The following is a 24,054-nucleotide window of genomic DNA, read 5'->3' as shown; positions in this document are numbered from 1 at the left end:
CACCCTTCCCATTATTCTCTTTCCACACTAGTGTAGAATGGGCTTTAGACATCAACTATTTTGGGTTTTTAACGTCACCTCACGAACTGACGTCTTTACGAGTGATGTTAATGGGACGTCAGATTTCTGCAGGTGCGACGTCGCTATAGACGTCGGTTTAAGCTCGACGTCTATAAAGACATCAGACATTACACTAACCGACGTCTAAGGGCACCCCTAGACGTCGGTTTAGTGACATTCCAACGTCTATAAAGCCGTCAAGCATTGCATTACCCAACGTCTATGGGCATTATAGACGTCGGTCATTACATTAACCGACGTCTATGAAGTGTTGTGTTTTGATGTAGTTTTTCTCGTGTCTATGGGTAGGATAATAGCACCTCCGTCCCTTGCTAGTTTCCTCGTAAGAAAAATTACGTCTTTTGGATTTCTCATGGCATTTCAACCCAAAGAGGAACCTGGGTCGTTGCCTAGGTCCACCCCAACCGCCAATGACATAATATAAAATTTTATTTATATATTAGTAAATAAATTTTAATCAGTAAATAAATTTTAATTATGTATTATATATTTTATTACGTCATTGCAAATTAGTAAATAAATTTTAATCAGTATTAAATTATGTATTATATATTTTATTTAATGACATAATAATAAATATGATAAAAAAATATTAAAAATTATAATTTATTAGACTATCTAATAAAATATATAATTTTATATGTGTAAATAAATGATATTGTTTCTAAAAGTTAATTCAAGTCTTACAGTAGGGTCAAACTCATCTTAACCCTAACCCAACCCACATGAGAGGGGGCTATGGGACACAGGGTTTTTTGTACCCTTACTTAAGGAGGCTTCCTAAAAGAGGATTATTTCAAAAATGGGTTAGGGTTGACCCATGGGCCATCATTAATGTTAGGTAGCGAGTGTATATATTTTTTGTGGGCCGATAAATGGTTGATATTCACGAGAAAGAGATTGTTATGATTGTACCAATATGTTTAATGAGAAAAACTTAACTACCTAACTTCCCAATGTAACTTTTGATGTTCATATAGTAGATCATTAAAAGTGAAATATGTGTTCATATATGTGATAAAATGAGATCAAGTAAGACTATTGTAAGTAATCCTAGGCCTTTATCTCTTGTTTTGTTTGTTGAGTTTATTGAAATTGATACTTAAGGTTATCAAATAACATACTTATTTTCATATGTTTTCTTTCATATGTACTTGTATAAGTAAAAGGAAATAATGATAAGTTTTGGTTAATTTAATCAAAACTAGGTAGAGTGTATTAGGAAAAGCAAGGTGATCACATAAAAGATCAAAATCTACAAAACAATGTGAAGCTTGGAGGATTTTATGCAAAGCTTATCTAATGTTACATAAAGCACCAATTGATGCAAATTTCAAATGATCGTATGCATAAGTTGCCTAAGAGTAAGTGACTAGATGAATTGCAAGATAAAATGAAGACTAAATGCTATATAAAGTCTAAAAGGCATCAATACGATAAGTAGATGTAGTGTACACATGGAATCATAAGAACAAATTTGGATTGTTTATTTTTACACTTGTTATCATTGTTGGCTCACTCATCTCAAAATGATTTTAACTTAATGAACTAAATTTTTGAGTTTGTATGCTCATTTTTATAATGCTGGTAATGTGAAGAAATTTGTAGAAAATAAAGATATATATTGACTACTAGGACAAAAAATGTTAGCTAAAAGGCAACATACTTTTAGAAAGCATTATGGCAAGGATTTTAAGTGATTTTATATGAATTCATTATTATGTAAACAACATTTTTATATATGAAGTTTTCAATTTTGCTAACACATATGTATATGACTTATGGAAAGATAGTTGTTGATAAGATGTAGTAAACCTCCTTATAGAAAATGTTCATGGTTTTGTTTAGGCTATATTAATTGAGAAAAAGGTTATTACCATGCATTTACTATTATTTAATAGTTTTCACCAACTTGCTTTATTGATAATATAAAACAATATGTTTACTTTGTTGCACTTAATAACAACCATCTTTTTCTTATATAACTTAACTTTCTTGTTAAAGCATGCAAGAAAATTAGTATGCGATTAACTTTTTCATGCGAATGAAGGAAGAAAATCATTTAAAGAATTCACAATAAGTAATAATTATAGGTTTCCATATTAATTTATCACAATAAAAACTACCAAAATTAGCCATATTTTTTACTTTTAGATAAGGTAACTAAACACTTCAAAATAATTATTACAAGTGTTAAATTAAAATTTTATAAGATAAATTTATCTTATAATACCAAATAAAAAAAATGTTAATTAAATAAAAACTATTTTACAAAATCTTGCCGTCACTTTAATTATCCTTATCACTAAGGTTGTGTTCACTTTAGATAATGCATTTGGCGAGAGGAAGTTGATTAATTTAAGGAAATTTGAGAGTGAATTAATTATTAGTTTTTGAAAGGATTTAGAGGTGAGTGAAAATGTATTTAAAAGTAAAGTGTACAAGAATTAGTGTAGGATTTGATTAATGTGACAGATAAAATAATGGTATAATAGATAAAAATTGAAGATTACCAAAATATCCTTAGTAATAAAAGTAATATAAAATGATAATTGTTAATATTATATATAACTATAAAAATTATTATAAAGAGATAAAAAATAAAAAATAATTTTTAACATGAAAAAAAATTATGTTATTATTACTATTATTATTGGAATTATTATTATTATTATTATTATTATTATTATTATTATTATTAAAACTAACCAAGTTTCGTAGTTATAATTGATTCCCTCATCCATGGGATTCTATTACAGTAGTGCATGTCAAAAGCTATTTCATACATTTTCATATATTGATACAAGGGTAAGAATGTCTTATCACTGTAGTCACTCTCAAATCTCTTCTATCAATGAAAAACTTTTTATCTCTCAAATCTTCACCCATCATTGCTTCAATATCCATGAAAATCAACATAAATTAAATCCCAAATCCATCTGCTTAAATCATCTTGTACAGTATATCACCTCAAAACCAACAGAACGTAAAAGTAAATTTATGAAATGATAAGTAAAAAAGGTAATTAATTAGTAAAGATCAGTTAGAAATGAAAGAGAAGAGGAAAGAGAGGTGACGAAAAGAGAGGAGTGAAGTATACTTTAAAAAACAGAAAATAAAAAAAAGAAAAAAATGAATAATTTCCAATTATAAAAATAATTTAAAACTTAAATTAGTAAAACTATTTGTTCCATGATAACAAACAGTTTAAAATAAATGTAGTTAAATTCCTAACTGAAGTTAAGATACTGCTTTACTAACATTCAAACTTCTGATTTAAGGTGCTATTTTACTAACTTATTAATGTCTTATTCATCATATATTTATTTGTATAATCTACAATAATCTCGCTCTAAGTGTCAATCAAACATAATTATAAAAATGTAAATAAATAAAAGAAAATTATTTAAAAAGTTATCAAGGATTTTCATGTAGTTCGCTCTCATAATTGATTACTAAAACTACTTTATTATTTAAAATTGGATACTCCAACATTCCAAAGTTCTAATAATTTTAAGTTTATGATCCAAAATTTTAACCCAAGGATGAACATAAAAAAATGTTAGTGATCTGATAATATTACAATATTTTTTTAGTTGATAATAATAGATTTTGGACTCTAATAATAATATTGTAATAAACATATGAGAAAGATTATGTAGTTTTGGCGTATGACATCGTCGTCTTCGTTGCAATAAAACGAAAGCTAATAAAATGAAAACCTATGTCCTAATTGACAAGATGAGAAGCAAGATTAGAAGAACTAAACGAAATTAATTAAAGCTATTTTGATTCTGAATCACACAAAGTTCTGATGAAAAGAAAGAGTGCACAATAAAAAGCCCAAAATGAACGTCCATTTTCTTACGAGCCCTCTCCTCTGTAAATCGTCGTGTTCATGTCCCAAAGCCCACAATACTCTACCAGAGGTTGCATAGTCCCTCTTTCTTTCTCTCACCCCGCAACATCATCAACGACAACCCGTAACACCAAAACGACCTTTCTCTTTCTACAAATTCTAGAGAGAGAAACTCAACGCAACCCCCAATTGCTCCACCACGCAAACACATATTTCCTTGCCGAGGGAACAAAACAAAACAAAACAAAACCTTCTTCCATGGCTCTCACATTCGTTACCTTACGCGTTAGCTTTTAGGGCAAATTCGCCATCGTTGCCCCTCTGAGCGAAGGGACCCTAATTTCCAAAACCCTAGGAGAGAGGAATTTCAACTCAGGACGCGCCTGAATTGTGCCCTAGGTTCCCATTTCCGCGTTCAGGTGCCATTTCTCGCCCTAATTGTTGTTTTATTGCCATTACTCGAAACCCTAGAATTGTAAAATTGGGGAAATTGCTGGAAATGGTCGAGGTTAGGGTTTCGAATGTTTGGGCGAATTATGGAGCGCTGTGTGTGCTATGCATTGTGTTAGAATGGAATGGCTTGGTGCCTCGAGTTTGTGTCTGCTAATGTGCTGCTGCATTGTTCTGTTAAAAAACTTGGGTAGTTTTGGTTTTTAACACTTACCGGGTAGCAAATTAGAATGCCGGTGTTTAAGTGGAGAGCTAGTAATTTGAACTATACATGTGGGGATAGTGATCTCACTTTAAAAATTTGGAGGGAATAATTGGTGGCAACCTTTTCATGTATGTAATGGTTACCGAATATAGGTATTAATAACTTTACGTTTCACTACTTTATTTTTTACATGTTCCTATTATATTAGTTGGTATTTTTCTAATGGACGTGGTTGTGCTGTTAGTGTGGTTCTTATGTCTGGTCTCAAATTTCATGTCCCGTGCAAACATTTTAAGCTTGTGAGGTTTCCTTATTCTTTCAAAACCTGGACATATTCCGACTTTTCCTACAATTTGTTTAGTTGTATGTATGCTATTTTGTCCTTTAAACTGTTCATACAATCTGGTGACTTATGTGAGGATAAGTATGGTATTTTATTTCATTATGTAACTATGTTGTAGATACTTTCAAGCATGTAGGTACTTTCTAGCATGCATCTCAGAATGTTTTGGGGGATTTGATTATAAGGTGAATTTTTCGATCAGGAAATGGTTTAGATAATTGTTTTTCTTCTTTGGTTACATCTCCTTTTTAAAGTTATACTTATATGTGGCTCATGTGGAATGATCATCACTTATCAATTGTCATTTATTCACTCAGTGGAAGCATATGTAACCTTTGTGTTAAAAAAATTTCAGAACCTCAATTGCAATGGAAATGAAAAATTATATTCGATTGATAATATGCTGCGAGTAATTAGTATATAGGACCTAAAACTTTTGTCGCAGGATTGCTTTGAAAGATTTGAAATGTTAATGTGGTGCATGATACATATCATTTGATGAATATGCTGGAGTGATACCAAATGTATAATAATTGAAATTTGAAATATTTTAAATGCTAATGTGGTGCATGCCATGCATCCATGAAATGTTTTTGACACAGTTTTCTGCTTCCACTTTTTGTTTGGGTTTTGGTGTGTATTTATTATTATTATTGTTCAATAAATACAATGAGGACAATAATGAATGCCCAAGAGGTTACTTATGAATTGCTTGGAAATACATAATTCCTTACATATATATAATTTCATAACCTATCTTTGTTTCCTACACGTTACCTTTTTTTTTTTATAGTTATTATTAAGTATGGAACATGGCAACCCTGGTTTGCAAGGTGGGCATATAGTCATCTTGAATTAAGATGGTTAACTGTTTTCAGAAAACTGTCTATGATCTCAACAATCCAAACCGATTTATTTCATAATAAAAAATTGATCATAAACCCAATTGAAATGTTTGAAATTCAGGAGATCCAAGTTCTGAACATCCTCTTGTAACAGGCTTGCATTGAATATGTCACATTTTCAATATGGGGGAATCTTTTTGATAGTGATTAATTCTTGCTGAAAAGTTGACTTATTTCAACTTGTTTTTAAGTACGTTTGTACATCACAAGATGATATTACTGTCTATGCTTCGAGTGTTGATTAATTGTTAGCGTTTCCAATGTTTGATCAGTGACGAAATTTATAGGCCTTAATGTACACTTAGTACTTGGATCTACGTCTTTAATTTGTGCTTTTTTCCAAAATTAGCAGATTCTTTGATAAATGGAAAGTGACATTCTTAGACATTAAGAGTGGGATGCATGGATGTAACTCAGGATCTGTCTTCCTTGTAAATGCTGAGGTTGATTCCATGGGAGGTGTTGTTGATGGCGGAGTTGGTATAGGTTTGAAAACCTCTCCGCGTCGAGTAGCTATTGAGAAGGCTCAGGCAGAGCTCAGGTGAAGGGAAAACTGTTTCTGCTCTTCCATTATTTTTCTGATTGTGTTTTTTGAGTGCCAATGTAATCATATGCATGAACAATAACTCATGCATGTTGATACAGACTGGAATATGATGTTCGTGAAGAAAGAAGAAGGGAACTAGAATTTCTTGAAAAAGTAAGAAGATTTGTTGTTTTGCAATCTTGTATCAGTAAATTTTCTCTGTAAATGATGAGCAGCTCAACTGAGCTTTGTAATTTCAGGGAGGCAATCCTTTGGACTTTAAATCAGGGAATGCTGCTTCAGTTAGTGTTCAGTCTACTTCACTCACTGATCAGCATCAAGAGCAGTTTGTGACCAGGTTGGCAATTATTTTATTTTTTTTTCCTTTTTGTCACCAGTCCGTGTAAGTTGTTTATGAATATCTACCGTGTATTAATTCACTTAATGGTGTTCTATCACCTCCTTTTTCTTGTCCGCCTCCTAATATGATTCAGTGAAGCAAAAGGTAGTTTTGTATTGACTGCCTCCCCTCATGGTGACTCTGTCGACAGTAGTGCTCGACCAGGGGTCCCTTCTCTTAGTGAACCAAATACTGCTGATAACCTCTTACTTTTTGACGGTGAGAATGAGTTGCCTGAAGGAGAAAAGAGGTCTCTACATTCAACTAAAAGAACTAATATTGCTCCTTCAGAACAGTCTTCTCGAATTGGGGGGAGTCAGAATGCAAAGGAGACTGAAGATTCTGCTATTTTCCGGCCATATGCTCGAAGGAACAGGTCCAAACCAAATCATGGTCCTCGTGGGGCTTCAAGAGATGCTAAGGGATTGTTATCTGATACAAACAAACAGAAGGACAACAATGTGCTTTCTGTTTCTAAGCCAAAGCCTACAAGTTTAAATGGGGAGGTACTTTCTAAGGATCCAACATCTAATAAATCAGTGGATAATGAATTGGATGGTGTCCAAGCATGTCAAACTGGTAGTGGCGGTGCTAGTGTTCCTGAGGACAAATTGGACAGTGCCGTGAATAAAAAATTCAAAGAAGATCAAAGAATTATGCCTTCTCAAGATGATATTATACAAAATCCAGTTGTCTTGGCTTCTGGGGAAGCTAAAGCAGTTGGAGAAAGGGACCTGGGAGCATCAGTTGCTCTTGAGCATCAGCCTTGTGCATCTACTAAACAACCTGGAAATGAATCTTGTTCTGGTCAACCAAATGGGTTTGGCAACATAAAAGTAGACAGGAAAGGTGTGCCAAATGGAGATAAAAATTGCAGTGCTGCATTAGGCATGAAGAATTTTGATTCGGAGTCTTCCTGTGCACTAACTAGTTTAGCTAGAGATGTAAATAATAATAACATGTGTAGTAATTCTAAGAATATTGGTGCAAATGGAAATACTATGGAACAAACATCAGAATTTGAAAAGAAGCTGAATTTAACGGGCTATGAAGTTGTAAAAGAAGGAATTAATACCAATACTGGTGAAAGTGGTGCTACTTCAAACAATGAACATGCTACTGCTTATGTAAACCATTCTGGTAGTGGTAACATGGTCAAAAGTGAGGAAAACATCCATACTAATGGTTCTTGCATGCAAAATAAGGTGAAAGATTCCTCCGATATTAAAGGACTGCCTCACAATGAAAGCAGCATATCAAATGCTGATAACGAGGAAAGGGGTGTCCTGATGGATCATCCTAATTGTATCAGGGAAGACAACTGTGAAAGACTTACAGTTCCTACGGATGTTTCAATTTCAACTCCGCAAATTGCTCCTGTTGAAAAGGCTACTACCACTTCATCTGAATGTCAACCATATACCACAAACAACTTGAAGTTACCAGACAAGGCTCATGAGGATTCTATATTGGAAGAGGCTAAAATTATAGAGGTCTTAAATTTTTGTTTTCATTTCTAATGCTTATTGTTCTTGTAAATTTTATGGGTTTGTCAGTAAACTATAAACTTCTGACATCATATGTTAATGCAGGTCAAGCGCAAGAGGATTGCAGAGTTATCTGTTCGCACATTGCCATCACAGATCCATAGAAAATCTCACTGGGGTTTTGTCCTTGAGGAAATGACGTGGTTGGCAAATGATTTTGCGCAGGTTATATTCTCTAGGCCTACTTGAGATTCTCTGCTCTATCATAATTATAAGGACTTGAAGAATATGAAACTTTGTTATATCAAATTAATAACTGATTTTTGATACATCCTTTTATTCCTCTAAATTGTGTTGTAGGAGCGTCTTTGGAAGATAACTGCTGCTGCACAATTGTCTCAACAGGCATCTTTTGCTTCTCGGTTAAGATTTGAGAAACAAAGTAAACATATTGGGGTGAAAGTTTTGTGTCACAACATGGCAAAGGCTGTCATGCAGTTCTGGAATTCAATTGAGCACCATTTACTCAATGATGACCGTAACTGTGTTGATGGTTCAGTTAGTTCTTTGAACATTGATTCCAATGAAGCTTCCAGGGACAAGAGGAGCAATTGCGAGATGGTGCTGGTTATTTACTTTGTTCTTTTACTGTCGTACTTTTAAATTAGTGTTTTTTTTTTTGGCTGGCCGCAAGATTGGCTGGTTTTGTGATAGTTTTAAACTTATATACAATTGCAAACTCATTTAGTTAGTAGCTGTCGAGAGAATACCCTTTTAGAGTAAAGTGATGCCACAACAAATTATTCAATTGTTAACGGGTATTTTGCTTTTAGAAATGTACTTTGATCATGTAAACTTGAAAGAGCAACCTAGATGTTATGCCTTGTGGAATCTTGAATGTAGTGCTTCGATATAAAAATGGTTTAGATGAGTGGTTACTAGTCTTCTGGTTTATTGTTTATTTGTATTATGTATCAGCTATTGTTTTCTGGATGAACTTTATTATACTTGATTTGACTAGGTAGTCCTATTATTTCTCCTAATATTTGAAAGACTAAATTTCACAATATATTCTATTGCTATTTGATGTTGTAGTTTAGGAACGTTCAATATTAAAACATTTGTATAGTAGTTTTGATTATAGTATTCTTTGCCTTTTCAGTTTGGTTTGCTCATTGTAGTCATCCTTGTTGATGTATGTTTAATTGACATTATTTTTTAAAATTTATTACATTATTTAGATTTACACGCATGAGAGTCTTGTTTCTATTGCAAGATTTGAATGTTTTTGTAGTGCTTATGACCGGGATGTTTCTAAATACTTATAGATTTTCCCAGCGTTAGGTTTCAATAGTAATTATTTTAGGTATTGGTTACTGATGCTTAATTATTGGTGGTTTTGGTCACAGGATGAACAAAATACCACTAAACAGGCAGTACATAAGGTGCATAGTTATGCTGTGAGATTTTTAAAGGACAGCAGATCTCGTGGAATTTCCAGTCAAGCAGAAGCACCGACAACACCTGATAAAGTATTGGACTTGGGCATTGTTGATATGTCATGGGATGATCATCTTACTGAAGTATGGGCCAAGTTACCTTATCCTTATTTGATTAGCTTATTAGTTTGTACGTTAGTGACCTTTCTCTTGTTTATTTTCACTTTTCTCCAAATCAAAGTCTCATTTTTGAAGTCTATTGAATGTTGCCATTTTAATATAATTTAATAGATGGTTTTGTAGTTTACTTTCATTGTTTGTTTGTTATAGTAAGCTATATTCCTTCATATTCCTTTATCCAGACCCTTCTTTTGCATGCTGTATGTCTCACCCATGTGTTTCACTGTAAAATTAAATATTACTAATAATATAAAATGTGTTAAATTATGGATTTTTAAATTTAATAGAGGAGATATTATCATAAAAGTGTCCAATTAAATGAGGTAAAAAGTACTTGTAATGAGAAAATATTTATCTATAAATTGATGTAAATTGTTTAGGTAAACTTTAGGAATATTAAATATGAACAATTATGACACCATTAATTCTTTATAGTTATTGATTACTTTGGACTGAATAATTTATACATGGAATAGATGATTTTATGGTTTACTTTTTCCATTTTGTTTGTTATAGCTAGCAATTGCCTTTTACCTGGCCACCTCTTTTACATGTATCTTAATTTCCAGGAAAGCTTATTCTATACAGTTCCTCCTACTGCAATGGAAATGTACAGGAAGTCTATTGAATCTCACTTTCTACAGTATGAGGTAGATTTATGCTCTTAAATGCTCTACTTTTGCTACCTTATGTTACCCAAAGGTTTTAATGTTTCATGACTGCTGCTGATGTTTTATTAGTTTGAAGATACTTGGTGTCACCGTTGTTCTTTTAATTCTTATTTTACTCTTGATGATATAAATTATCCTCAGAAAACTGGTAGTAGCATTCAAGAGGAAGTTGATACATCTATGTATGATACTGCAGCAGGTACTTTTGGGAATATTTAGATTATTTGATTTATATGTGCATTGTCGATCATTCTGGAATCAATCACAATTTCTTTTCCTCCTCAAATTTATATCTAGAGTTTGGGCATGAAGAGGGTGCATATGATGAGGACGAAGGAGAAACTAGCACTTATTATTTGCCTGGTGTGTATGAGGGTAGTAGATCATCAAAATCATTGCACAAGAAACACAAAAATAGAATGAAGTTTTACACTCCTAAGCCCAGTGAAATTGGGACTGATTTGCCTTATGGGCATTATTCAACTGGAGCTCAACCGTCCATGCTTCTTGGAAAAAGGCCATCAAGTTTAAATGTTGGAACAATACCAACAAAACGCATGCGTACAGCTTCTAGGCAGAGAGTTGTGAGTCCATTTGCTGTGGTCTCTGGGACAATACAGGCTCAAGCTAAGACGGATGCTTCAAGTGGAGATACCAATTCCTTTCCAGACGACCAGAGTACTTTACATGTTGGACCACAGATTCAGAAAAGTGTGGAGGTGGAGTCAGCTGGAGAATTTGAAAAGCAATTACCTTATGATTGTGGAGAAACATCAGTTAAAACAAAGAAGAAGAAGCCCAAGAATCTGGTAATCAAAATCTGTATTCATCTATATGTTTGCAGACTTTTGAAACTTCCGGAATTTTTTTTTAATATGTATTTCTGTTGTAGTTTCTTAACAGTTATATGTACAGGGTTCTGCATATGATCCGGGATGGCAATTGGATTCTGTTGTACTAAGTGAACAGGTATTTTTTAAATAATTTTCCACTTATGACATTTCTTAAAAAGTGGACTTTAAGCATAATTCAATTTTACAAAACTTCTGTATAAGATGAGTTTGATACCCACTTTATATATTACAAGTTAGTTATATCTCTAGTTGATGTTAGATCTCCAATATACCTTTTCATTTTGATGATTGAACATTTTTAGTGTGGGAATAAATAGTTTTGAATGGTTTGATAGTGGCCTTATAGCTGGGGGTGCGTTAAGCCTAATAGTCCTTATTGGGATAAACTTACATATCATTGATCCCGTTTTATAGGAACAGATTCAACTACTTTTATTATTTGTAGCCCAACCCAATGAACTATAACCGCATTTTGGTAGCCCAGGTCGAATAGTTAAACCTGTCCATCTTCTCAGTATTTACAATTTTGTTAGAAAAAAAATGGGAGAATCTGTTGAATGGTGCTGGAAGACACTTTTTTTTTCCTTGAATTTTGGAAAATAATAATAATAATATTAAAATAACCTAAGATGAGAGGGTGATAAAGTTGCATGTGAGGGCACATTGATGGGTGCTAGTGTTGGTGTTTGGACGGTTAGATAGGTTGGTGCAACACGATATCAACCTTATGTGTGCCAAAGAAAATGATGGTAGATGAAAACTGTCGAAAAACCCATTGGAGACGGTACTGGAAGAATAAAAGTTCACTTGGGAGAAAGGTTGGACAAAGAAAAATCTTGAGGTTTACCGGCTGATACAATTTTGAAAAATGTTATTGATACTAGTTAGAAAGTAGACTTTAAGCTAGACCTAATAAAATTAATTTGTTAGGTGAGATTTGCGCTTACATATTTTAATTTGATCACATCTTTAGATGATGTGAGATCTCTAACAGTATTCATCTTTCCACTTAGCCATGATGAAACTACGGTTTTCTAATTCTGTAATTAGACTGATATGATGCATGGTACTTCAATTTTTGTCATGTATTGTGTTCGAGACGTATTTGTATGTGATACTTTAGAATACTTTATTAATACTTATCAATAAAGTATCTAACGAATGAAGTAGTAATACTTTTATGATGACAATAATTTATAATTTTTTATTTTGGCTATGTTTAATACATATGATTTTAATTCTTCACACAATGACAATCAGATATTTCATGTTTTTAAGAATTTTAGTTCATTTTCCAATTTGCATATATCATGTATCATATCCTATTATTTTTAAAATAAGTGTGTCGGCAAATTAGATACTTGACGTATCCGATACACTTGTTGCATTATAGGGCAGAAGTAAATTGTATTTACAAACATGTCATTATATTAATGTGAAGTCTTACGAGTGCATTCAATTTATTTGATGTTGATGTTTCTCTATTATGTCATTATATTATGATGTTCCACTATAGTGGTTTGGAGTTGTCTGGTCTACTCTGTTTACATGGTTATCTAATTCTTTGATGGCATATATTGTTCTTCCTTTGTGCAAGCAAATATGTTTTTATAATTTGGTGTGTTTGGTTGGAATGTGTAACAATAACGAAGGTCTTATTCCATTAGGTGGAATTGGTTAGATAAATCAGCATATGCGTATAACCTTGACTATAGAGACTAAACTAAACTATTGATTGATTTTATTTTTTATTTATTTATTTTTTTTTCTATTCAGTGCTCCCCCAATATCTCCTTTTTTACAATCATGCGTACCATGTCCTCTCTTGTCTTGACATCGTCTGTTTGTTACATCTATTTCCACCTCTTCTCTTTTTTTTAAAGCCCAGCATTCATCAAACGAGACATATCATTAGCAGGGTATACATGTGATGACAGAAGAATATAGATGGGATTGTAACTCACTCACCAAATGGTTATTACTAATTCAGTTGTAATCTGTGGAATAGATTTTCAGAGTGGGAGGGTGTTTTTATAGGCTTCATTGGGAGGGTTTCTAGGCACTTTGGAATTGCTCCTAGTTGTACACATTCTCTTTCTCTTGGATCCCACTGATCTGGAGGAGTCATATTCTCATTCTTTGTTCTCAATATCTAAATTTCTCCCAATTACCAGTTGTTTTTATCAATTCACTACCAATAGTATAACCAAATGTATACTAATATGGTAAAACTTTCTTGTGGACTTGATGCGTACTTTGTGATCACAAATAATGCTAATGCCTTTCCTCATCTTTACCATTTGTTCTTGTCTTTTAAGCAGCTCTTTGCTAATTTCCTCCTCTTTGTAGTATTGATCCCAATTATTTAAACAGGGACTTGTGCTATGATATATTTTCTTTCGTTTTTACTTCCTAGTCAATTTCCTCATCCCTTGCTAAAATTGCAATGAATATACTGTGTTACACTCCTACTAAAGTGAAAACTCTTTGTATGTAATTTGGTTGGAACATTATGCCTAGATTGTTGAGAATGTGTGAACAGCTAAGGGGTTGGTTATTGATAAGAATAGGTGTTTGGCTTGTATTTGGCGAAAATCAACTGCCCTTTTTGGCTAAGGTTTCTTGAGGTTATGTTTGAGTTGAGGATTTTGAAATGGAAAATTTTGGATATTTTAAGTGGATGTTTGGTTCAAAAAGATATTATCTATTTTCATTTCTAATTTAAAAGCCTCGTTTTATTATTTATTTATTTTTTTTTATTTTTTAACTTTGTTTCCTTGTTTTTAGATGTTTGAAAAGGAAACAGTGAAATCCGAAGGCAATAACAATATTTTTTTTTTCACTGTTTTCCATATAAATATTTGATAATAGAATACAAAATAAAATGGCATTTTTGTAATTAAAGGGAAAACAAAATAGTGAAATCTGAAGGCATTTTTTTCAAGTCAAATAGCTCCTAAGTAAACCCTTTCTTTGTTTGGGGTGGGAGTTGAAATTACGGGAGGAAAATGGGGGTTGTCTTTTAACCCATCAACCACATGCATTTTGCTTCTGCCAAAAATTGCTCTGCAAATACACTTTTTTACCCTCTGTTGTTGTCTTTTAATTCTTTTCCATTCCAACTCCCAAATATAGCCTAAGTATGTGGAGAGACTTGGTAGCTTAGCTCCATTGATGTTTTTCTGCTGCTTTACTGTGTTTTCTGTTAATGGGGATCTATTATCCTTCGAATTCCTTGTACTTTCTGTCCATTATGATTAATTTTTTAACCCTTATCTTCTGATATGAAGAACAAAGGGTTAAAAGAAAATTTAACATGAAACTGAAAATATTGTAATAAATATGGAAAGAATTGATAAGCCTTCTATTCCATTACCGTCTTCCTGTTTGTAATTAAAATAAGAAATTCATAGTCATCAATTTCGATGTTTAGTCTCTCCACACACACGTAAATCTTTTGCTGAAAATTTAGAGCTTCCTTTTTCTCCATAATATATTATAGGATAGCATAGTAATTGTCAAAAGTTTGGAACTGTGATTTCATTGAGGTGAACTGAAATTTGAGGGATGATACTTCTGAAGTTTCACAGTTGATCTGTGATTGATTGGTGATGGAGGACGGATTGGAATTTAATGGTATTATGTTTCATCGCTTGGATTGGTAAAATGAGGATGGAATATAATTGAATCTGGTAAAACCTATCCCAATTTGGGAGGAGTAAGATGAAGCTAGCTAGAAGTCTCTCTTTGTATAATTATGAAGTTACAGTTCTATCTTTACCCTAATTATCAATGAATTGTTTCAGCCAAACATTTCTTCTTTGGTCTTTTTCCTTTATTTTTGACACTTCTCACCTTTCTTGTTCTCAACTATTTTAATGTATTTCAATGACACATATGTGCCTGTTACCAATATTATTATATTTTTCGATTTTCAATGTGGGAAAAATCCAAATTATATTAATTAAAATTTACCTAGGACCTTTAATTTATGTCTTGGATTATTTATTAAAATTATTTTCATTTTTTATCTAAGTAATTGGTATTTTTGAAGTAAAAATGCTATGGAAATAAAAAAGTTACCTCTAATTTCATCAAAAACCACTTTCGAAACAATCAAGAACAATGTTTTCCAACCAAGACTAGTCATTGAACAAGTAAAACATTGGTTAAAGGTTCAAGCATGGTCAAACTGGTATGGATAAAATAAAACTAATATTTAAATGATGTGTAAAATAATATTAAAAGAAACAACTAAAACATAACTGTATAGTTTTTAACATTTAAAGTACATAAAAAAGCTGAAATAAAATATCGTATGATACTTAATTGTTAATATTAATTAACAATGTTAAGTATAGGTTTAGAATAAAATTATTGGATTGATTTTCCTTTTTCTTTTTAACAGAAAATCAAAATGATGTTGTATTAAGCTCTTCCCATTATCTCGGGAATTGTGTTTTCTTTTTACTAGATTTACTGATGTTTTAGGGTTTTCCAATTCTTTGTATGGTTTTTCTCGGAGTCTATTTTTATGGTTTGTTTGAACTTGTCACTGGACTGGTTCACCAGTTTTTTTGACAGTTGGTTTGGTCTAGTTTTCAAAAATTTGATCGAAAACTTTATTTCCATTCCATTGTAAAATGTTTTCATAATGAAATCAATGTTTTTTTCCATTAGGTTCTGTTTCACCCCATTCCATTTTTACCCGATTTCTTTCATTTCATTTCCCTCTTACCAATTAAAATAATATGGATTATTTCTACTACGAAAAGTGGTTGCATCAATAATGTCTAGATTGGTATGGAGTTTTTACCGTATAATGCTCAATATTGCTTTGGTAGATATATCGGAAAACTTTACATTTGTTCTCAATATTTTTCTACAGTACTTATCCTATGGTGTTTTAATGTATACACAATGCAGAGGGATCATTCTAAAAAGAGATTGGATAGTCATAACATTGAATCTAATGGAGTTAGTGGTAAGTTGCCTTGCTATCTGTAAGACTTTTATTTGTTTTCCTTGGTCAATATTATATTTTTACTATGTTTGACGAAATCAACTGTCCTGTTTTGAAGGTTTGTATGGGCAGCATAATGTGAAGAAAATGAAGACATCAAAGCAATCCCTTGATAATTTTGACAATGTTGCTCCAATAACTAATTCTATTCCCTCCCCTGCTGCTTCACAAATGAGTAACATGTCTAATCCAAGTAAATTTATTAGAATCATTAGTGGTGGACGAGATAGAGGCAGGAAAGCCAAAGCACTCAAGGTAAGTTTGTTCGGAACAAAGATGGTTGTGTGGTGGCAAAGTGTCTCTTGTCACTGTACTGATTGGTTTATTTTGCTTGTTTGTTTCACTGATTATAGGTTTCAGCGGGACAGTCTGGTTCTGGAACTCCATGGTCACTATTTGAAGACCAGGTTGTTTGTTGTTCATAGTTATCTCACTTAACTCTAATGTCCTTTTTCGGAATACATATTTCAACTTCATGACATACATTAAGTGGGTATCTGTTCTTATCTGTTGCAGGCTCTTGTTGTCTTGGTGCATGATATGGGTCAAAACTGGGAGCTTGTTAGTGATGCTATCAACAGTACTATACAATTCAAGGTAATTTATTTGCTGATATAGTTAATCAGATAAGAAAGCTTCTATGATTGCAGGACATGAATATATCTGCAATTATCTTCTATTGTTGTCACATTCTATCACAAAAGTTTTTATATTAAAATATAATGCCTGTTTTTATTGTTATTCACCAAGATGGGAAAGCTTAGAGAAATTCAGCATTTCTCATTTAATGCCGAGTAAGAATCATGCTGTTAAAGAATGGTTATGGCCACCATGGTGGTATGGTATGCCATTTTGGAGTGTCTCTTCCATTTTCCATGTCACTTTTAATAGCATCATCTGCAATTAATGTCAGCATGATATTCATGTGGTGCCAATTGCATGTGTGCGGCAGCTATTACATGAGCTATAAGATTTATCAAGGAAAAATAAAGTGTTTGGGTACCAAAGGCCCAATATTAACCCTAAGATCTAAGAAAAGAAGCTTGTGCCATGTTTAACAAAACCATAGCGTCTTGTATTCTTGAGATACAAACCTGTGACCCACTAACCTAACAATTGTGCCTCAACAACTGTGAGGAATTCTTCCGAGATAATATCAGCAAAGCAACAATCATCTCCATTAAAATGGATTTTTCTTTTTCAAATTTTATTTTGCTTAATTAGTAATTTGGTCCCTATATTTAAGTCTTTGATTTGTTTTAGTCCATATATATTTTTTGACTCAAGTGAGTCTATTTTATTTTAAAAGATGTGGTCTAACCTAACACTTTTGCCTCAACAACTGTGAGGAATTGGTCAGAGATAACCTCAGCAAATTAACAATCATCTCCATTAAAATTGATTTCTCTTTTTCAAATTCTATTTTGCTTAATCAGTAATTTGGTTCCTCTTTGATTCGTTTTAGTCCATATATATTTTTTGACTCAATTGAGTCTATTTTTCTTTTTAAAAGATGTGGTCCCCTATTTTTTTAAAAAGACTCAATGTGGTTTCGTTAGGTTTCTTTTGGTTAAGAAACCTAGATACTATCTCAGAATAAATAATCACAACAGATTTATGACACAGTGAGGAAACAGTTTTATTGAATGGAAATACACAATCAACATCAGTCAAGGGAAGACATTCCCTTACATAGGACAAATTCTATTTCTGTAATAAAACACTCAACAACCACCAAAATACACACCCCCTCCTTAAAAGTCATAAACGAAAACATACATAACAAAGGAAACTGTTAATTACTAAAGAAAAACTACCCTAACAACCATGAAACTCCTCCTAACTCCCCCAACCACCACTTACTAACTGCCATGTTTATTTTTTTTCTAACGTAAACCTATCAGGTTCCTTATGTTAAAATGGAACGCCGTTTGCAAGGTGTTGTGTCAAAATCTGGGTGACCTTTTACCTTGGAACTCCTTTGTTTTTTTTTTCTCCCTCCATCCTCCTATCCTCCTCCATTTCCTTCCACCTCTCTTCATTTCCCACCACCTTCCTCCACCTTTTTGTAATCTCCCTCCACCTTTCTCCACCTCCTTCCATCTCCCTCCACCTCTACTACCTTCCAAACGCAAGGATGGCTAGCCTAAACCTAAATCAGAAAGGCCTCAAACCGATTGAATTGAACAAAAAGTTGCTAGAGGCTGGGATGGAGGAAGGTGGTGGGAGGTGAAGGGAGAAAAAAAGCCATAGGGTTATAAGGGAGATGATCTAGATTTTGACATTTGGCACTTTCAAATGGCGTTAATGTCAATTTAACGGAAGAAACTGTAGAGTTATTTTAAAAATAACGAGGATTCGATCGAGTTAAAAAAAATTATAGGGACCAAAATGAATTAAAGGCTAAAATATAAGGATCAAATTACTAATGAAGCCTTCTATTTTCTTTTGGTTCTCTACATCTACTCATTTTTTCCCCTTTATTTAATCTGTTCTTTTCTTTTCTTTTCTTATGGATGAACATTAGTTAGTTTGGATCTAGTTTAGGGCAGTTTTTTTTTTACTCGAGCCTGTCAATTTTAGTTGGTTCTTCTCAGATTAATTTTTTCCCCTTATTTGTGTCTCCAACTCAAACCGAGCCAATCTGTCTATGGTTGGATTGTCTTCTCAAATTTATTTCTAAAATAAAAAATGAAAAAGATATTAAATTAAGAAATTGACTAAGTTTGATATGTGAACTAAAAATTGAAAAATTTAAATAAATATGGGCAGACTATGTTTAAAGTCTAAAAGACTTAATTTAAAGTTTAATAATAAAAATATAAAGATATATTTTTAATTGGGTGGATTGCATTTGTTTGGGTTTTCAAAATCAAATTCCGAGATCCAACCAAATTGACAGAATTACATTATTTCAATCCTATTCTAACCAATTTCCAAACCCATCCGTGGTTTTGTTTCATTAGGTTCAAATAGTCAATAGTAGGTCCAGACCCAATTGACGGAATTTCATCACTTCATTCCTATGCTGACCAATGCTCCAAACCCATCCGAATTTTGTGGTTTGTTTTCATTGGGTTCTGGTAGTCAATAGCGCATGTAGTGGCCACTATTGCGATGGAGTGATGCTGCACTATGATGAAGAGTTCATGGCATCGTGTATTGAAGCAGAATGTGGGATGAGATAAGGAGCTGTTTAGGCTTTTGTATCTGAAATTTGGGTGAAAATCTGAAAAAGACCTCACCTTTTAATTCTAGTTGAGGGTAGTTTTGGGTATTTGCATTCCTTGAGTTTTACTATACCGCTAAAGCACCCCTGTGCAGAATCCATAGATTTGATAAATGAGCTCTATGCAACCTCTCCAACGCATCCAGCCACCTTCTGTCCGTAATCCTCCCAGCTTTGTTCTCCGGTGTACCATTACACTCTGGTGATCCTTCAGTTTTTTTTTTTTCTCCTTGATGTTATTTTTTTTCCTTATGTATATAGTCTGAACCATTGCAGTTTATATTCCCCATTCTTTGCTCTGTCGACCCCCTTTACTTGTTTTCCTTTTAGAAACTGTTCAGACTTAATGTTCAGAAGGAAAAAAACAATGAAAATCTGAAAAAGAAAAGAAAGGAAATAAAATAGAAAGAATAATGAAACTGAAGGAGGATAGCTATCATCATTTGTGCATGGATCATGTTATTTTTCAATTTTGTAGACTTTATATACGTTAATAGTAAAGAAAGGAAAAAAAAATAAAAATCTGAAATAGGATTGGATGGTTGTGAATGGATTTTAAATTGTTTTTCTGTTTTTGAAATTTTATATGTATGTATATTATTAATTATTTAATATATTTAAAAAATATTAGCATAGTGGTTATCCTGCTATCCATACTTTGCTAGCTGGGAATGGAAACTATGATTAGGTTATTGGATTGATCCAAATCCTTAGTCCAATAAACATTTAGGGATCGATGGTGGTGGTATCTTCTACCAGATAGTGGAGTGGAGTGGTCGACGCCAAAATCATTGTTGTCATTCCCAAATTGTGGTATTGTCCAAATATATCCCAAATTGTGGTATTGTCCAAATATATCGGAAGGAAAAAAGAGAGAATTCAGAAGTGTTCTTTCTTTTCTCTCCTTTATTTTTCAGGTTTCTTTTTCATAGGTCTGTAATTCAATTTTGCAATATTTCCAGTGTATCTTTCGGAAGCCAAAAGAGTGCAAGGAGCGTCACAAAATTTTGATGGATAGAAGTGCTGGGGACGGTGCAGATAGTGCTGAAGACTCAGGATCTTCTCAGTCTTATCCATCTACATTGCCTGGGATTCCACAGGCATGGATACTTCTATTATTTATTTCATGTTATGCCTTAACATATTAGTGGTTCCTCATTTTCGGAAAAGTTTTCAACTTTGGTTGGTTATTTTCTATCTTTAGCAGGGCAGTGCCAGGCAGTTGTTTCAGCGTTTGCAAGGACCGATGGAGGAGGATACTCTGAAGTCTCATTTTGATAAAATTATCAAGATTGGGCAGAAGCAACGTTTCCATAGGAATCAGGTTTTAAGCAAAAGCTTTTATGTTAGGTGGTTTCTAATGTGCATGACATTTGAAGATGGTATTTATACATCAATAACATTTATGACCAATTAAATCAGAGGATTAGTGGTTAATTCAATTAGCAATGATGAACTTAACTGATTACAGTAGAATTTGAGTCAACTTCAATTGAACGCTGGTTACAGTTTTATGAAAGTGACATTCAGATCTAGTTTTATTACAGCTTATGATTTGAAAACCAGACTGGACTGGTTGGTTCAGCTGGAAATCTGGTCATGCATCCGGTCCAATTGGTGAACCAACTGGTTTAAACCACAATAAATTTATATAGTCTTTTCACTATTTTTCAATTATGAGTTTATATCGTGGTGCTTTCTTTTTAAAATTTAGGAATGGTAAGATGACTTAAGATTCAAACTGAGAGGGAATTTATGTTTAGAGGGCTTAAATGACTGCTCTCACAATCTTTTACTTTATAATGAAGAAATTGATACAAGAATACATGGAAGATTAAGGGAACTGCACTAGACACCTAGGTGCAAAACTAGGTACGACTGTAGATACAATTGATAGATGTATCCAACACTCTTCCCTTTATGCTTAGACTTAAGGATAATACATAGATGTTACACTCCCTTATAACATACAAATTAAGGAAATCAATAGGTGGTAAGAGTCGTTCAGGAGGACTCTAATTAAGATTGGAATTAGTAGAAACACTAGAAATACAAGACTTAACCATTAGTATAGGAAGAACTTGTTGGATGACATGGACATCTTGAACAAATGGAGAGAAGTAAGGATTCAAAGAGTGTAATATTGGTAGACATATAGTACTTCTTGGTTTCAGGAGAGTAACATTGGTATCTTTTTTGAAGTTGAGAATAGTCCAAGAAGACACATTTGGTTGCATGAGAGGACAGGTTGTCCAACCCTAGAGACATGTCATGAACAAAGCAAATACAACTAAACACACGAGGAAAAATGTGAAAGATAGGATCATTTCGGAAAATAATTGTAAAAGGAACCTTATTATTGAGAGAGGAGGATGACATTCTGTTAATAAGAAAACATGCAGTTTGGATGGCAACTCTCCAATGACGAACATGAATATTTGCACCATGCAATAGGGTATGAGTAGTCTCAACTAAGTATCTATTTTTTTTTTTATGCTATACTATTTTGCTGTGGAGTGTGGGGGACAAATAGATTGAAGTAATATGCTATGTGAACTCAAGATAATAGAGAAATACTCTTTGACATTATCACTTCTAATTTTGATTACTTGACTGCATTGGTTCTTGATTTCACTCAAAAAAGATGTAAAGATAGATAACAATTCAGAAAAGTCTTTCATAAGATAATAGATGTTTCCTCCTCAATAATATTTATCAATAAACGTAACGAAATACTTTAAACCAAAAGAAGAGACTCCACTAGGTTTTCATATATTAGAATGAATAATAGAAAAACTAAAATACATATTAATTCAAAACTAGGTACCACTGTAGGTATAACTAATAGAACATATTAATTCAAAACTAGGTACCACTGTAGGTATAACAAATAGATTTTTGCAACACTGTACCCCGTATGCTTAGACTTAATGATGATACATAGATGTAATTATTCTAACAAGATGTTCTGTTTCTTTGATAATATTTGTATCTATTTTCAATTTTTTTAACATCGGTTCAACAATGATTCAAGGACAGTTGGACATTGATTATTGAACAATATTCTTGATTGGTTCTATTACCTGTTCAGTTCTAAAAACATTATTAACATGCTTGTCAAGAACTTGTTCTATGATTTTAGAATTCTGTGCTTGCATAATCTACCTTTACATTTGATCATTCAAACTTTTTATCATTTCATGCTTTGTTATTGTTGGGAGCCTAGAACAGAAAAAAGGAGAGAAATCTCTCGGCCTCTCCTTTACTGGATTTCTTCTTTTACAAAGAACTATTTGTCAACTTACAAATGATAACTGATTTAAACGCATTCCCTCTCATCTGCTCTCATTTGTTCGTTAGTTACTACAACAAACTAATATTCTAACTATCCTTACTTGGTCTTCCTCACAATGCCAAGAATACTCTGTGCATCGCAGCAGTCAACTTTTCTTCTCAAGGTTGAATGGAGAGCCAAATGATAACAGATAAATTGCATGATACTGTTTCTCCAAACCTTACCTGTGCAGTATTGCATGATTGCATTTTCATCCCAAGCCACATCTTCTGTCGAAAGATTGTCACTAAAAGTCAACTGAAAACCATTGCTGTTACCCTGTTATTTTTCCCTCATCTGCTGAGTTCAGTGTCGGGCCAAATTTGCTCATGATTGGGCTCAATGCAGCTTCAAATAAAATTGTGCTGGGTAAAGTTGTTACACTTGATTCTGAGTGTTGTTTGAGGTCCACTGCTCGAGTTACAAATAAATCCATCCAATTCAGGCTTTTGGGGGTTTCTGATTTGAGATTCAAGACTAAGCCTTCCTACTTATTTATTACGTTCTCAAACAAACTAATATCTAGCTATCCTTGCTATCCTAATTAACTTCCCCTTCCTGCAGTTGTAAGGTTAACCTTTTGAGAATTGGCCTTTGCCATTGTTGAAATATATTGTATTGTTTTAACTAGCTTTTTGGTTTTGGGCTTTTTAGAAGCCTTATTTACGTTGATCCATAGTCCCTTAAATAGGGCACTATGTGTAATAGAATTACAACACAGTAATAATATTTTACTTCTCAGTTAACTCTCCAAACTTTTACATGGTATCTAGAGCCAGTTAGGGTTTGCCCGCCGCCGTCGCAACCTTTTCTCCGGCGAAGTCAAGGGTTCGGTGCGCCTCGACGAGCGCGACCCATCCCTGGTGGTCGCCGCCTCATCCTCCTCTCGACGCGCCATCACGCGTCCTCTCTTTCCGGCCACTCTCGGGCACGTGGGCTCCACGCGCCGCCTTCCCTGTGTCGGAACTTCGCTGCGCCACTGCCGGTCGTTTCGCCTCAGTCTCCTGGGTGTGTTGTGGTCCCTGATTTGCGGTTTCATTGAGGGTTGCTCCGATTAGGGTTTCTACC

At 33.3% G+C, this 24,054-nt stretch overlaps 1 protein-coding gene across 4 annotated transcripts in view; it reads left to right on the top strand.

Annotated features, from left to right (window-relative positions):
- The first annotated feature begins 3,836 nt into the window (after window positions 1-3,836).
- Window positions 3,837-24,054, top strand: part of LOC106759130 (chromatin modification-related protein EAF1 B) — a 31,063-nt gene continuing 10,845 nt past the window's right edge. Inside the window, exons 1-18 of one of the 4 annotated variants that reach the window (XM_022779756.1) lie at window positions 3,837-4,359; window positions 6,193-6,384; window positions 6,489-6,543; window positions 6,630-6,727; window positions 6,864-8,262; window positions 8,362-8,481; window positions 8,617-8,883; window positions 9,666-9,839; window positions 10,445-10,525; window positions 10,688-10,745; window positions 10,844-11,355; window positions 11,462-11,515; window positions 16,327-16,384; window positions 16,482-16,678; window positions 16,777-16,830; window positions 16,940-17,020; window positions 20,615-20,752; window positions 20,857-20,976. In XM_022779756.1, the coding sequence (XP_022635477.1) occupies window positions 6,242-6,384; window positions 6,489-6,543; window positions 6,630-6,727; window positions 6,864-8,262; window positions 8,362-8,481; window positions 8,617-8,883; window positions 9,666-9,839; window positions 10,445-10,525; window positions 10,688-10,745; window positions 10,844-11,355; window positions 11,462-11,515; window positions 16,327-16,384; window positions 16,482-16,678; window positions 16,777-16,830; window positions 16,940-17,020; window positions 20,615-20,752; window positions 20,857-20,976 (3,609 nt within the window). In that variant the 5' untranslated portion in view covers window positions 3,837-4,359; window positions 6,193-6,241. The remainder of the gene's footprint in view (window positions 4,360-6,192; window positions 6,385-6,488; window positions 6,544-6,629; window positions 6,728-6,863; window positions 8,263-8,361; window positions 8,482-8,616; window positions 8,884-9,665; window positions 9,840-10,444; window positions 10,526-10,687; window positions 10,746-10,843; window positions 11,356-11,461; window positions 11,516-16,326; window positions 16,385-16,481; window positions 16,679-16,776; window positions 16,831-16,939; window positions 17,021-20,614; window positions 20,753-20,856; window positions 20,977-24,054) is intronic. The other 3 variants (XM_014642135.2, XM_022779757.1, XM_022779755.1) reach the window with 3 other exon arrangements.

Source organism: Vigna radiata, chromosome 4 (genome assembly GCF_000741045.1).
Source record: "Vigna radiata var. radiata cultivar VC1973A chromosome 4, Vradiata_ver6, whole genome shotgun sequence".
In the NCBI taxonomy this organism is placed as follows: domain Eukaryota; kingdom Viridiplantae; phylum Streptophyta; class Magnoliopsida; order Fabales; family Fabaceae; genus Vigna; species Vigna radiata.
Note: the sequence above shows the minus strand (reverse complement) of the source record. Positions and strands in the feature narration are given on the sequence as shown.